Below are 12,932 nucleotides of genomic sequence, written 5' to 3'. Positions count from 1 at the left end.
TTAACTCGTGTAACTGCTTCCTTCCTAGTTGTTGTCAACAGCGTAAAACCATGCTTGCTCAAGCGGTGTGCTATCAGAGTTGTCTCCTCCTACACACATGCTATGTTTAATTAGAGTCGCGAGCCCCCGCTAAACCTACTTATGTCCAGCTGAAAGCCTTTTCAAGTGAGATGATCGTTTCATGGGGATCGACTGAGGACTCTGATGAAGTTGTGGTTAGAGGATTCCGAATAGGATATGGGATTGGCGTGCCTGAACAGATGTGGATAGAAAATATATCTCCTAGTCTCAGGATCTACACTCTCACCAACCTGTGTTAGTCTACCACTGTTGCTATGTTTACAAGCTGAGGTTATGAATGCGTTAATCCTTGTTGCACTTGTCGACTTGTTTATTTTGTGTTCGTATAAAAATTCTTTCATTTTTTAATGCGGGGTTAAACAATAATATGTAGAAGCTATTCATTTTTGCAGATTAATTAATGTTTAAAATCATGGTTCAGTTTCGAAAAAATAATTGCAATGAAATACCCATTTTACGTATTAATGTGATATTGTGTAACATCTGATATGTCACTAATAATAACAATAACTATGATAGTGATAGTAACAATAACTGATATTAATAGTAATAATGACTGTGTTGCCAACGCGTTGTCAAGACCGGTTCAAAACAAATATGCTGATCTTTGTCGTCTTCAAGGTTGACTTGCAACAAAATTCACATTACAGTTATTTGGTATCAAAAAATTCACCATGTCTTACTTGGCTGTGCTGTAGGTGCAAAATATGTGGAAATGTGATAACAAGTGCTTAAAGGCTAAAAACGAACAGTTAATCGCCGCCATCACAAAAACGCTGTGTGCTAGAATTCATTTCCAAAATGGCTCAAATGGGCCATAGTTGAACACGATGGCTTCTGTTTACACTTTTATGCAACCTCATTCGTCGAAATATTTTCACAAATATACTTTACGCATTTAATAAAACCATGTCTATTGTCATTACGCGTCTATTTCATCATCGTCGTAATGCTGTCACTTTGAGCACTGATATCTCAAAACCTACTGTAAAAATTGGTTTAATTTTTTAACCTTAGCTCGAAGGAGTGCATATCATCCTCCGATAAACATGACGAGCCTGTTGGCCACCCGTGATAGTCGAAAAATGCTGCAGAAATTGTTCGCGCTATTTAGCAGGAAGTATGGGTCACACGATCAGATTACGACTAGATGATTAGACCAAACTGAGGCGAAACTGCAAAGTAGCGAACTTCTATATTTGATAAGGGCTTTTCAGTAAAACCTGAAGTGTTTGTCATAAACTAGTGCTACGAAACATTTCATATTGAGCCTTTTATTGGCCTTTCATTTCATGTGATAACATCACGTGTCAAAACAACAACCAAAATGTTTGAGAATGACATCGAAATAAAGAGATTCCAAACTACGGCGTTTTCGTGATGGCTGCAATTAACTGTTCGTTTTTGAGCTTTTATGAGCTTGAAATCACATTTCCACATATTTTGCACCCACAACACAGCGGAGTAAGACATGGTGAACCTTTTGATACCAAATAACTGTAATGTGAATTTTGTTGCAAGTAAACCTTTAAAGGAAAAATCTTACTGTTTATCACACGAAAATTGATAAACTGAGAGAAATTGGTCGTGTCTCTTTCATGCGTTGTGAAAATGTTTTTTAACTTTTAAAAGTTAAAAAATGGAACGATTAATCGCAGCCATTACGAAAGCGTCACAGACTAGAATATTTTTATTTTGCTGACGTACTCAAGCCTACTTGGTTATTGTTTCGACACGTGGTGTTATCACATGAATTCAAAGGCTCAATATCAAATGTCTCGCAACACTAGTTTATGGCAAACATTTCGGGTTCTACCGAGAAGCCCGTATCAATTATAGATGCTCGTTATGTTACAGTTTTGTTTCGGCTTGGTCTATTCATCTAGTCGTAATCTGATCATGTGACCCCGTACATTTGCCAAATAGCGCGAACAATTTCTGCAGCATTTTTCGACTATCACATGTGACCAACAGGCGTGTCATGTTTATCGAAGGATGATATGCACTCCTACGAGCTAAGATTAAAAAATTAAACCAATTTTTACAGTAGGTTTTGAGATATCAGTGCTCAAAGTGACAGCATTACAACGATGATGAAATAGACGAGTAAGGACAATAGACATGGTTTTATTGAATGCGTAAAGTATATTTGTGAAAATATTTCGACGATTGAGGTTGCATAAAAGTGTAAACAGAAGCCATTGTGTTCAACTATGGCCCATTTGAGCCGTTTTGGAAATGAATTCCAATCTACGGCGTTTTCGTGATGGTTGCGATTGACTGTTCGTTTTTTAGCTTTTAAGAGCTTGTAATCTCATTTCCACATATTTTGCACCTACAACACAACAGAGTAAGACATGGTGAATCTTTTGATACGGAATAGCTGTAATGTGAAATTTGTTGCACGTAAACCTTTATAACTAGTATGAAAGTTGGAGTTGCGATCTCTTCAAACAAAATGCCAGACAGCTTCTCTTAACCTGATAACAAATCTGCTGCATTATGTATTAAACAGCCACGTTCAGTTTTTTTTGCAAATTAGATAGAAAAAGGTTTTAATAAAGTCGGCCAAAAGTTATAGTGAAAACAAAGCTGGAAATTGATGAGTGATAGAATTTTAGTGATAAAAAGTTGAAGTTGAGTAAAATAATTAAAGATACTAAAACCTAACTTTAAGTGTGTGTTTAGTAAACTAAACCTATTTGAAGTGAATTTAAAGTATATGTTATACATACGTCTGTCTTGAAGGTAAGAACTCTCTATGGTATGTACTGCACAGAGAAAATTGTAATGTTACATTTTAATGCCGATCATAACCAATAAATACATTAAATATACTAAAGTTACTGTAGATTACTATAGTTATAGTTACTAACATATTATTTTATTACTAATTTTTATTATGTAAAGTAATTGTATAAAACTTAGATGATTTTTACCAAGGGATGTTTGCATTATATAATCACAATGGTTTCTATACCCATCCATACGATTTTTTCACCATGCGATGCCAACCCTGGAACGGATTAAAATCGTATCCTGAGGGTGTACTGTATTTGGTTGTCATCAGTGATGAGCAGCGCTTTTTCTGAGCAAAATAGACAATGCAAATAGCTGCATAAACACTATTTATTTCTCTTACAAATCGTTGATGATTCTTGTTACTATACAAATATTCTGACGATACCTCAATAACGTTACCGGAGACTTCAGCAAGGTTGTCTTTGCTTTCATACGACTTGAGCCAATTCTCATCAGTCAATCTACACTATTTGTCGACACGACACATGGTTTAGTAGTGTCATGTGTCGCCACGACGTCGGTGACACATTTCGTAGGTATGTGCGTAGCCAGATCTTTGCAGGATACTAATATGTGTGTTTTAATATTTCTGTTTGGATTTTTGTTCCAAATTCAATAATTTTATTGATACTCAATTAAATTCAGGTTTTTTCTATTTGGAAAGTTATTCAAAATTAAACACTTCACAAAAATTCAAAAGTGGCTAGAATGCAAGATTTTAATTCATGGAGTGGCTGTTGCAGTGCCACAGAAGAACTATGTTGTTCAAGTGATGGCCTACAATAATGCTGGGACTGGAGCGGTTACTGAACAGCTTGGCTTGACTGCCGAGTCTATCCAACACTCTTCAGAACTCAACCCGCCTGTAGCTGTCAAGGCTCAAGTTATCTCCTCCACATCCATCCTTCTTACCTGGTATGATAGGGACCTGGGCATCGACCAGAATCCGGAGCCTGGTAGAATATACACAGTCAAGTATGATGCTTTGTCGGGTGAGTTTGCCCATTTTATTTGTCAACTACAAATTAGTAGGTATGTAGGCTCCTCTTATTGGTTGTACACCTCATGTGTTTATTAGATGTAGATAATTAAAATTGTCTTCTCATTTTATATATATAAATAATATATATTATATATATTATTTATATATATTATATATATGTACTAGTTATTGCAAATAGTTACACTTCTCTTCAAAGATAAATGCAACTCTTTTCCATAACTAGTACTATTTGCTCCATTATCTTGTAGAGCTCTTTCATTTTAGTATTACTTTACCGTATTAACTTACAATATAGTAGAACCTTCGTTGTAATTATATATATATGCATATACATGTAGATACATGTAGTGCGCAGTTGAAAGTTGGAGTAGATAAGAGTACAGTCACTATTGGGTATAAGAACATGCTAGATATGAAAGTTGAAGGCATTTTGAATACTAGTTTTCTCCTTTTTAAATAGTGGGTGATTGCTGCAGCAATGAGCACTACCTCTCGGTCTATGTGCTGACTTTTGCGCTATTTTTAACTCGTAAATAAGCTCGAGTGATGGCTATTATCTTTATGCTTTCTTTAAGGTTGACTTGCAACAAAATTCACATTACAGTTATTTGGTATCAAAAGATTCACCATGTCTTACTCTGTTGTGTTGTAAGTGCCAAATATGTGGAAATGTGATTACAAGCTCTTAAAAGCTCAAAAACGAAAAGCCGCCGTAGATTGGAATCTATTTATTTTTCTGACATAGCCATGAAATTTGGTTATTGTCTTGTCACGTGATGTTCTCACGTGAATTGAAAGGCCAATAAAAAGCTCAATATGAACTTATCGTAGCACTAGTTTATGACAAACACTTCGGTTTTTACCGAAGACCGCGTATCAAATATAGTTGCTCGCACTTAACAGTTTTGTTTCGGCCTGGTCTAATCGGCAAGTCGTAATCTGATCATGTGACCCAATACTTCGCAAATAATTTTTGCAGCACTTTTCGATTATCACAGGTGACCAACAGGCTCGTCATGATTATCAGACAATGATATGTACTCCTTCGAGGTAAGGTTCAAAAATTAAATGAATTTTTACGGGAAGTTATAAGATATCACTGCTAAAAGTGACAGCATTGCAATGATGATAAAACAGACGCGTAAGAACAATAGACATGGTTTTATTGGATGCGTGAAGTATATTTGTGAAAATATTTCGACGAATAAGGTTGCATGAAAGTGTAAACAGAAACCATCTACCACAGCTACGTCACTTTTGAACCGTTTTGGAAAGAGAATCTAAACTACGGCGGTCTCGTGTGGCTGCGATTAACTATTCGCTTTTGAGCTTTTAAGAGCTTGTAATCACATTTCCACATATTTTGCACCTACAACACAAAAGGGTAAGACATGGTGAATCTTTTGATATCAAATAGCTGTAATGTGAATTTTGTTGCAAGTCAACCTTTAAGCGGACAACTAATGTTTTGTGAAGGTGATTTCGCTGTGCTAAAACCAAAATATGATAGTAGGATTATATTGTAATGCTACATATAGCTTTCTATTTATGTTGTTTCATAGAGAAGCTGTAATTGATATTTACTGATGAACATACTCTTTAGTATATGTCTAGTATATGCTTATGCCTCCATCATCAGATTTTTAAAAAAGTTGAAAGTAATTTGACAATGCATGCTATCACTATCGTTTGTGTAGGGAACCAGAACCTACAGTAAACAGCAGTTGTTACACAGGAAACTCACTTGAAGCATCTTTCAAAAGAAGGTTAAAGGTTAACTGACAGCAAAGATTTTTATTGTATTAACAGTAGCAGATAACATTACAGATTGGTGTTTGAATAATATTTCCATGTGATTTCAACCAAATAGCAGGTTTTATCAACATTTTCTTCAAGTTGTAAAAACCAACAGAAAGATTCGCGATCTTTGCAAAATATTGACCCAAAACATCTATGATGCTGTATAATTCTATTAAAATCGCTTGTTTTTTCAATTAGATTGTCTGAAAATTGTTCGTTCAAAATTTTTATTCACGAAATCAGTAACTTTCAAGAATAACTAATATTTATAGACAATTTTTCACATCACATTTCTTATTTGCGTGAAGGAAAGATTTTGTGCTAGCGCACTACACAAGTTGTTCACACAAACCGATTGGTGCATGTCTGTAACCATCGCTTGAAAGTTAATACTGGACATAGATTGACGAACAGATAGATAGCCTGTAGATAGACTTTAGGTATTTGTAGAATCCGCTTCAACAGTCTGTTATAATTATCTACCATATTAGATAAACATAACGACAGTGCGGTGACTAGAAGGGGAAAATGTACAGGAATGGTGACCAAGAGAAGTGTTTTTGTCTCATGTTCACGCATTGGCTAATCGTCGGCATTAACATTGTAAATTATACGTCGGCTTTGTCAAAAACATAGACAGAGCTTGCATCGCGTGTCTTTTTGTCTCCAAAACCGGTTTTTGTTTTTTTCAACATCGATATCATTGCTGAAAAATGAAATATCATGATTATATTGATACAAACAGATTTAACTTAAAAATGTTGTCAGCTAATCAGAAGATTTTTGTGAACTTACACGTATTAAGATCCATTTTCAGACCAGCTTTGCTTATCTTTTGATCAGTTTGTTTTGTCACCTACTGCAGAAGCAAATCTGTTAGTTTTGTCTATCACGTACTGCAGAAGCAAATCTGTTAGTTTTGTCTATCACGTACTGCAGAAGCAAATCTGTTAGTTTTGTCTATCACTTACTGCAGAAGCAAACCTGTTAGTTTTGTCTATCACTTACTGCAGAAGCAAACCTGTTTGTTTGGTCTATCACGTACTGCAGAAGCAAATCTGTTAGTTTTGTCTATCACGTACTGCAGAAGCAAATCTGTTAGTTTTGTCTATCACGTACTTCAGAAGCAAACCTGTTTGTTTTGTCTGTCACGTACTGCAGAAGCAAATCTGTTAGTTTTGTCTATCACCTACTGCAGAAGCAAACCTGTTTGTTTTGTCTATCACTTACTGCAGAAGCAAATCTGTTAGTTTTGTCTATCACCTACTGCAGAAGCAAACCTGTTTGTTTGGTCTATCACTTACTGCAGAAGCAAATCTGTTAGTTTTGTCTATCACGTACTGCAGAAGCAAACCTGTTTGTTTGGTCTATCACGTACTGCAGAAGCAAATCTGTTAGTTTTGTCTATCACGTACTGCAGAAGCAAATCTGTTAGTTTTGTCTATCACGTACTTCAGAAGCAAACCTGTTTGTTTTGTCTGTCACGTACTGCAGAAGCAAATCTGTTAGTTTTGTCTATCACCTACTGCAGAAGCAAACCTGTTTGTTTTGTCTATCACTTACTGCAGAAGCAAATCTGTTAGTTTTGTCTATCACCTACTGCAGAAGCAAACCTGTTTGTTTGGTCTATCACTTACTGCAGAAGCAAATCTGTTAGTTTTGTCTATCACCTACTGCAGAAGCAAATCTGTTTGTTTTGTCTATCACCTACTGCAGAAGCAAACCTGTTTGTTTTGTCTATCACTTACTGCAGAAGCAAATCTGTTAGTTTTGTCTATCACTTACTGCAGAAGCAAACCTGTTTGTTTTGTCTGTCACGTACTGCAGAAGCAAACCTGTTTGTTTGGTCTATCACGTACTGCAGAAGCAAACCTGTTTGTTTGGTCTATCACTTACTGCAGAAGCAAACCTGTTTGTTTTGTCTATCACTTACTGCAGAAGCAAATCTGTTAGTTTTGTCTATCACTTACTGCAGAAGCAAACCTGTTTGTTTTGTCTGTCACGTACTGCAGAAGCAAACCTGTTTGTTTTGTCTATCACCTACTGCAGAAGCAAACCTGTTTGTTTTGTCTGTCACGTACTGCAGAAGCAAACCTGTTTGTTTTGTCTATCACCTACTGCAGAAGCAAACCTGTTTGTTTTGTCTATCACCTACTGCAGAAGCAAACCTGTTTGACATTCATTATTCTAGTCTTTTATGACTTTGTTGGTTTCTGTTGAGGACTTTAACAGATTCAATGCATGCAATTCCAAGCGTTTCCATGCATTTGAGGCTGTCATCTGTTTCAGCCGCAGCTCAAAGAAAGACCGAGTACAGAAACACAACTGAGCGGTTTATGAGTCTGAATGGACTCCTGCCCTACACCAAATATGGATTTAGTGTGATGATCCGTAAAGGCAGCCGAACAAGCTTCTATTCGCTGACAGCGCGTAACATGACCTTGGAGGCTGGTATGTGCCATATTTCTGGCATTGTAGGCAGTGTTTAGCATTTGGTTAAACGGTAGTCATATATTGTATCACTCTATGACATTTTACTAAGTAACTCATGCTATCAATGTTCGCTCATAAAATTACCATCGTATAGTTTACTTCTATTTCGAAGAACGTGACGTCACCAAATATAATCATTGTATGGAAATAATTACAAAGCAGACAACATGATTTTAACTCTTTCAAGTCGCATTTAATTTCCGAGAAGAATTCAAAAGCCGACATGGCCATATATAATCTTTTATAACTTGAGACTAACTGGTATTTCTTTAAACTAAATGTTGCATCTTATTCAGCACTAAGTCTCCTTTCTAATGATTTATAAAATAGCTAGCTTTAGTAAATCCTTTTATAATAATGGGAAAATAATGGTTTGGAGAAATAATTTCTAAATCGCCTCTAGAATGCTGGAGATAATTGGCTATAAGAACAAAAAAATAATGTTACACATGTTTTGTGATTTCGCGTGTTAGCCATGTCCATCATAGTGAGCACTGGAAACTTTGTCATCATAGTAGCTTTATTATTTTGCACTACAGAGGACACGTTTCCATCAAGTACCACGAGGAGTTATGAGTAGGATTGTAGAAGTTGTGTGATCAATGCTCTTTTGTATTCTTTGAAGCTTAGAGTGGGGAGGTTTTGTGTAAGTTTGTACAAAATAAAGGCCTTGACTTGGGCTATTCCTAAGCTATTTAAAAAAATTGTTTCTAGACAATACTTATTGAGAAACTTCCGAAACCAAAAGCGCCTATAAAACATTAGTTGGATAAGTTGGTCTATCATGAACTTTGCTAAAAGGCTTTTGCTTGGTTGAAGCAGAATCAGAAACTCCTGGTGATTTCACATAACAAAATTCACGTCAATTGTCTTAATTGTTCATAGCAATAAGAAATATTAAAGCGGATATTTAGCTCTGGCAGTTTAGCCTTCGTTTTTTATTGTCGATTTTAAAAAAATAATAAAACCACTTCATTTTTTGATATAAGATTTCAAATAGGGTGTATCTTGTAGAGAATTTTATGAAGAACGCAACTAAAAAAATTATTTAACTACTGTTGGCGTTTGCCATGCAACAAGCAAATGAACTCCGCAATGTCAGAAAGCCGCATGATTGCAGAGTTCTTGCCTACTTGAAGGGGTTAAATCACAAATAGTTTCTGCATCTTTGCTTGTGAGCAGTATCGCAGGTAGAGAACGAATTTATATTATTGTTGTCATGGTTATATAGCCTACTATCTACCTAATTAACTGTAATAACTTAGTGCTACGGGCCGTGCATCCTTAACGGGTTGTTTTTTCAAAGGATTTTGTAGAACTTTAACTAATATCCACCACAAAAATGAATCCTGCAGAAATAGTTATGTGTGCATTGTTATCGTACCTAATTGCTCGTGATTGTATTGTTAAAGAATTTAAGTCTATTTCATTCCGCTCACTGTCGATCAATACAAATTATGTTATAGTGCTAGTGAAATTGTTTAAAAGTCGGCGAAGTTTGTCATCGCCTAAATTTACTTTTTTTTATAAAACTTTCAATTCTACTAAGCAGCAGCATATGTCAGATCTGCCATTTTTAGATATTCTTAAAACATGAAAATAGCAGAGTTTTTAATTTTCAACTATATACTTTGATATGATGTATTGGACAAACATGAGTAACACTTTGTAGTCAGCAGCATTGTAATACACCATTGCCTAAAGGGCAGTCTAAAGGAAAAACGCTGAATTTATAATTACTAAATTAAAATGTGAAAAAGTTATTATTGTAGTAATTGTGTAAAATTTTTATTCCATGTTCTTTCGTGTTTTGCGCTGCTCATATGTGTGTGAAGTTGTCTACACCTTGTGCTATTACAGAACCTAGCTCACCGCCACGTGACCTTACTGTGACCCTGATAGACAACAAACCCAACATGCTCATGATCAGCTGGCAGCCCCCACTTACCCCTAACGGCAGGATTATTACGTACACCATCTACTCTAACACCAACTATGATCAGCCACTAAAAAGCTGGATAGTGGAAGGTAAGGCCTTACCATGCTGCCATGCTGCCTGCCTTCGAAGGTTTTATTACTAGTAACAAATGTACTAGTAGGAAGTACTAGCGAGTGTGTGTTAGTAGGTGATAATACTTACTAGTAGTGCTTACTGCCAGGGTTGCAGCCCTCTTCACAGTGAGAGATCATCTGTGTAATAAGTAAGTGTGCAATTATTCCCCAATGCAGCAAGTGGTTGACTGACGCAGTAGCTAGTGTGTCTGGCTGCTAAGTTTAATATCCAAGCTCGGTTCATGTGTGATTCATTTTTATTAACCTTCAAGTGTGGCTTCAGACGGCCGGACACAGCTCTTATTATAGTAAAGCATTATAGTATAAGGAAGACGACTCCATATACAAAAACTAATTTGTTCATATTGTCATGAAAAATGTTTGATGTTACTGCTGAAAGATCATATTTGGGTCTAAAATTACCTTTTCAGTTTCTTTGTTGTTTTATTTGTACTCCTTTCGAAATTTTGTAAAGCTCATAATATTAGCATCACAAGAATTATCCATAGTACGATTTAAAGTTATGGATTGTTGACAGAGGTCCAGGGAGATCAACTCAATCATGAATTTGGGCCAGTTACTGCATCAACTCTTTACTTCTTCAAGATGGCAGCAAACAACAGCAAAGGAGCATCGCCTCCTTCTGCAACCACCACCCTACAGACCCCAAAGGGTAAGAAAAGCTGAAATTCGCTATTTTGTTGTTTGTGGTGGGTTCTGCTGTTTTTTTTTCAACAACATCTTAAACAGTGTCGGAAAGTGCTGCCATTTAATTTACCGATATAGAAGAATTAAGTGTGGCAGCGGAGATAGTATTTCACTCAACATGGTTAGTAAATTTTAGTTATGGCTCTGCTCTAGAGCACCTGCTCAAATCTGGACTCCAAGATCACTGCAATTGATCATAAATCATTTTATAATCCCGTTCAAGTTGAATTACATTTATTTTAGCAAACTATTGACCCGGTATTTGAGTTTTTTTATCAGTTTCATACTGGAAGTATTTCATTTTTAATGTAAAAGTTATAATTGTTTATGCAGTAGGAGATGAACAGTGTCAATTTATTGTTTGTAAACATGTGTCAATGCTACGCAGTGATTTCTCAAGCAGATGCTGGAGGTACTCTAATTGTTAGTCACTTTGAAAGCATACATAGCCTGTGTTTCCTGAAATTGTTAGTCACTTTGAAAGCATACATAGCCTGTTTTTCCTGATGCGCTATTAGAAACATGGTCATTACTAGAAATAACGTTGGTAATTTTGTTCCTGATCTATAATATGAGTTGAGACTGCATTACCAAAGGTTTAATATGGTTTATTCGCAGTTTCAGCCATAAATGGAAGTCAAGTTTAACCATTTTACCTCTTAGCTGGCTTGTGCTACACTTACGTACATCACTAGTCCTATCAGACGCTGGCAGCTTGTTATCGCTGCCACTTTCGAACTGACTCGCTTTATTCTGATGCTGTAGAGTTTGGAAGGTCCTTTAGGCTGGGCGCTGGTCAGGATGGCGATAGTCCTGGAGGGGATCAGAGTGGTGAGTCTAACGCGCTGTCCTAAGGCTCAGATGTTCATTGTTCTGTATGGCAAGAATTTAAAAATAGGTTTTTATGTTATTAGTCCATATTTGCATTTTGCAATTTTTTAATTAGTCGCATCGTGTGTTGTAGTTTTGCCTACGAGCAAACCGAGAAAAGGAGGAATTTCAGAACGAACTCTTTGGATTGTCATAGCCTGTGTATCCACCGTGACAGCTTGGGCGATAGCAGCCCTTGTCATTCTACTGTGCAGACGCTTTCGGCTGGGCAATAAACGGAAACCAGCCAACCTTAAAGCTTCCAATCAGGCACCAAAAGGAATGAAAAGCAAACAAAATGGACCAAACCTTTGGATTAATCACGAACAGGTAACTGACTCTCTCTTGTTTCTAGCGCTTCCTCTCCGAAAATTGTTATTACAAAGAATAATAGCCAACACGCATTTGTGTTGAAATAGGTACCTGTGAATAGGTAGACGACATCTCATGTGTCAATTGTAAGGTTCCGGTCGAGGGGTGGCCAATTGGCGATTAACGCAATGCTTCTGAAGAGCTCATATTTGGGAAACCAAAGTTTGTAACAAATGACCACGCAAGCTTGAGCCAAGCCTAGGAAATTAGCATTGTTCTAGCTGTGAACACAGGGGCGACATTTAACAGGGGGAAGAGTATTCTTCATGGAACAACTTTTGAACCTTATCAAATGAGTACCATAAAGTTAAACACAGGTCTTCTATTCTGCCATTCTATAAAATATATTTTCACTATTATTTAGTAATTTGAATAACTAAAGCTTGGATTCTGATGTTGATTGTTCGTTTTTAGCTAAAATTATTTCTATATAGTCAAGAAACGGGACGATTTTACACAAATTCTTCTAGAACAAAGGTTGGGGTATTTTTTCTTTTCGACGTTTTGGCATTTCTATCATCTATTAATGTAAAAACATTTCTATCATCTATTAATGTAAAAACAGAAGTTTTTATTTTTCAAAAGTTAATTAAATTCTGCTGCACTATGAATATGAAATTTAGTGACAACAGCTGCAATAAGGAGATAGTTTTGCGTTGAAGCCATTTTCAAAAGATACTCGCGAAGCTGTAATGCATTATGACTAGACCGGTATGTTATTATGACTAGACCGGTATGTTATTATGACTAG

At 36.2% G+C, this 12,932-nt stretch overlaps 1 protein-coding gene across 7 annotated transcripts in view; it reads left to right on the top strand.

The window, feature by feature from the left end:
- LOC137399341 (neogenin-like) overlaps positions 1-12,932 on the top strand; it is an 87,836-nt gene that overhangs the window by 65,867 nt on the left and 9,037 nt on the right. For all 7 annotated transcript variants that reach the window (XM_068085416.1, XM_068085418.1, XM_068085414.1 and 4 more), the window contains 7 exons: positions 115-315; positions 3,627-3,875; positions 7,976-8,137; positions 10,040-10,207; positions 10,770-10,904; positions 11,705-11,770; positions 11,904-12,139. In XM_068085416.1, the coding sequence (XP_067941517.1) occupies positions 115-315; positions 3,627-3,875; positions 7,976-8,137; positions 10,040-10,207; positions 10,770-10,904; positions 11,705-11,770; positions 11,904-12,139 (1,217 nt within the window). The remainder of the gene's footprint in view (positions 1-114; positions 316-3,626; positions 3,876-7,975; positions 8,138-10,039; positions 10,208-10,769; positions 10,905-11,704; positions 11,771-11,903; positions 12,140-12,932) is intronic.

Source organism: Watersipora subatra, chromosome 7, assembly GCF_963576615.1.
Source record: "Watersipora subatra chromosome 7, tzWatSuba1.1, whole genome shotgun sequence".
In the NCBI taxonomy this organism is placed as follows: domain Eukaryota; kingdom Metazoa; phylum Bryozoa; class Gymnolaemata; order Cheilostomatida; family Watersiporidae; genus Watersipora; species Watersipora subatra.
The sequence above is the reverse complement of the archived record's forward strand: the minus strand, read 5'-3'. Positions and strand labels throughout refer to the sequence as shown.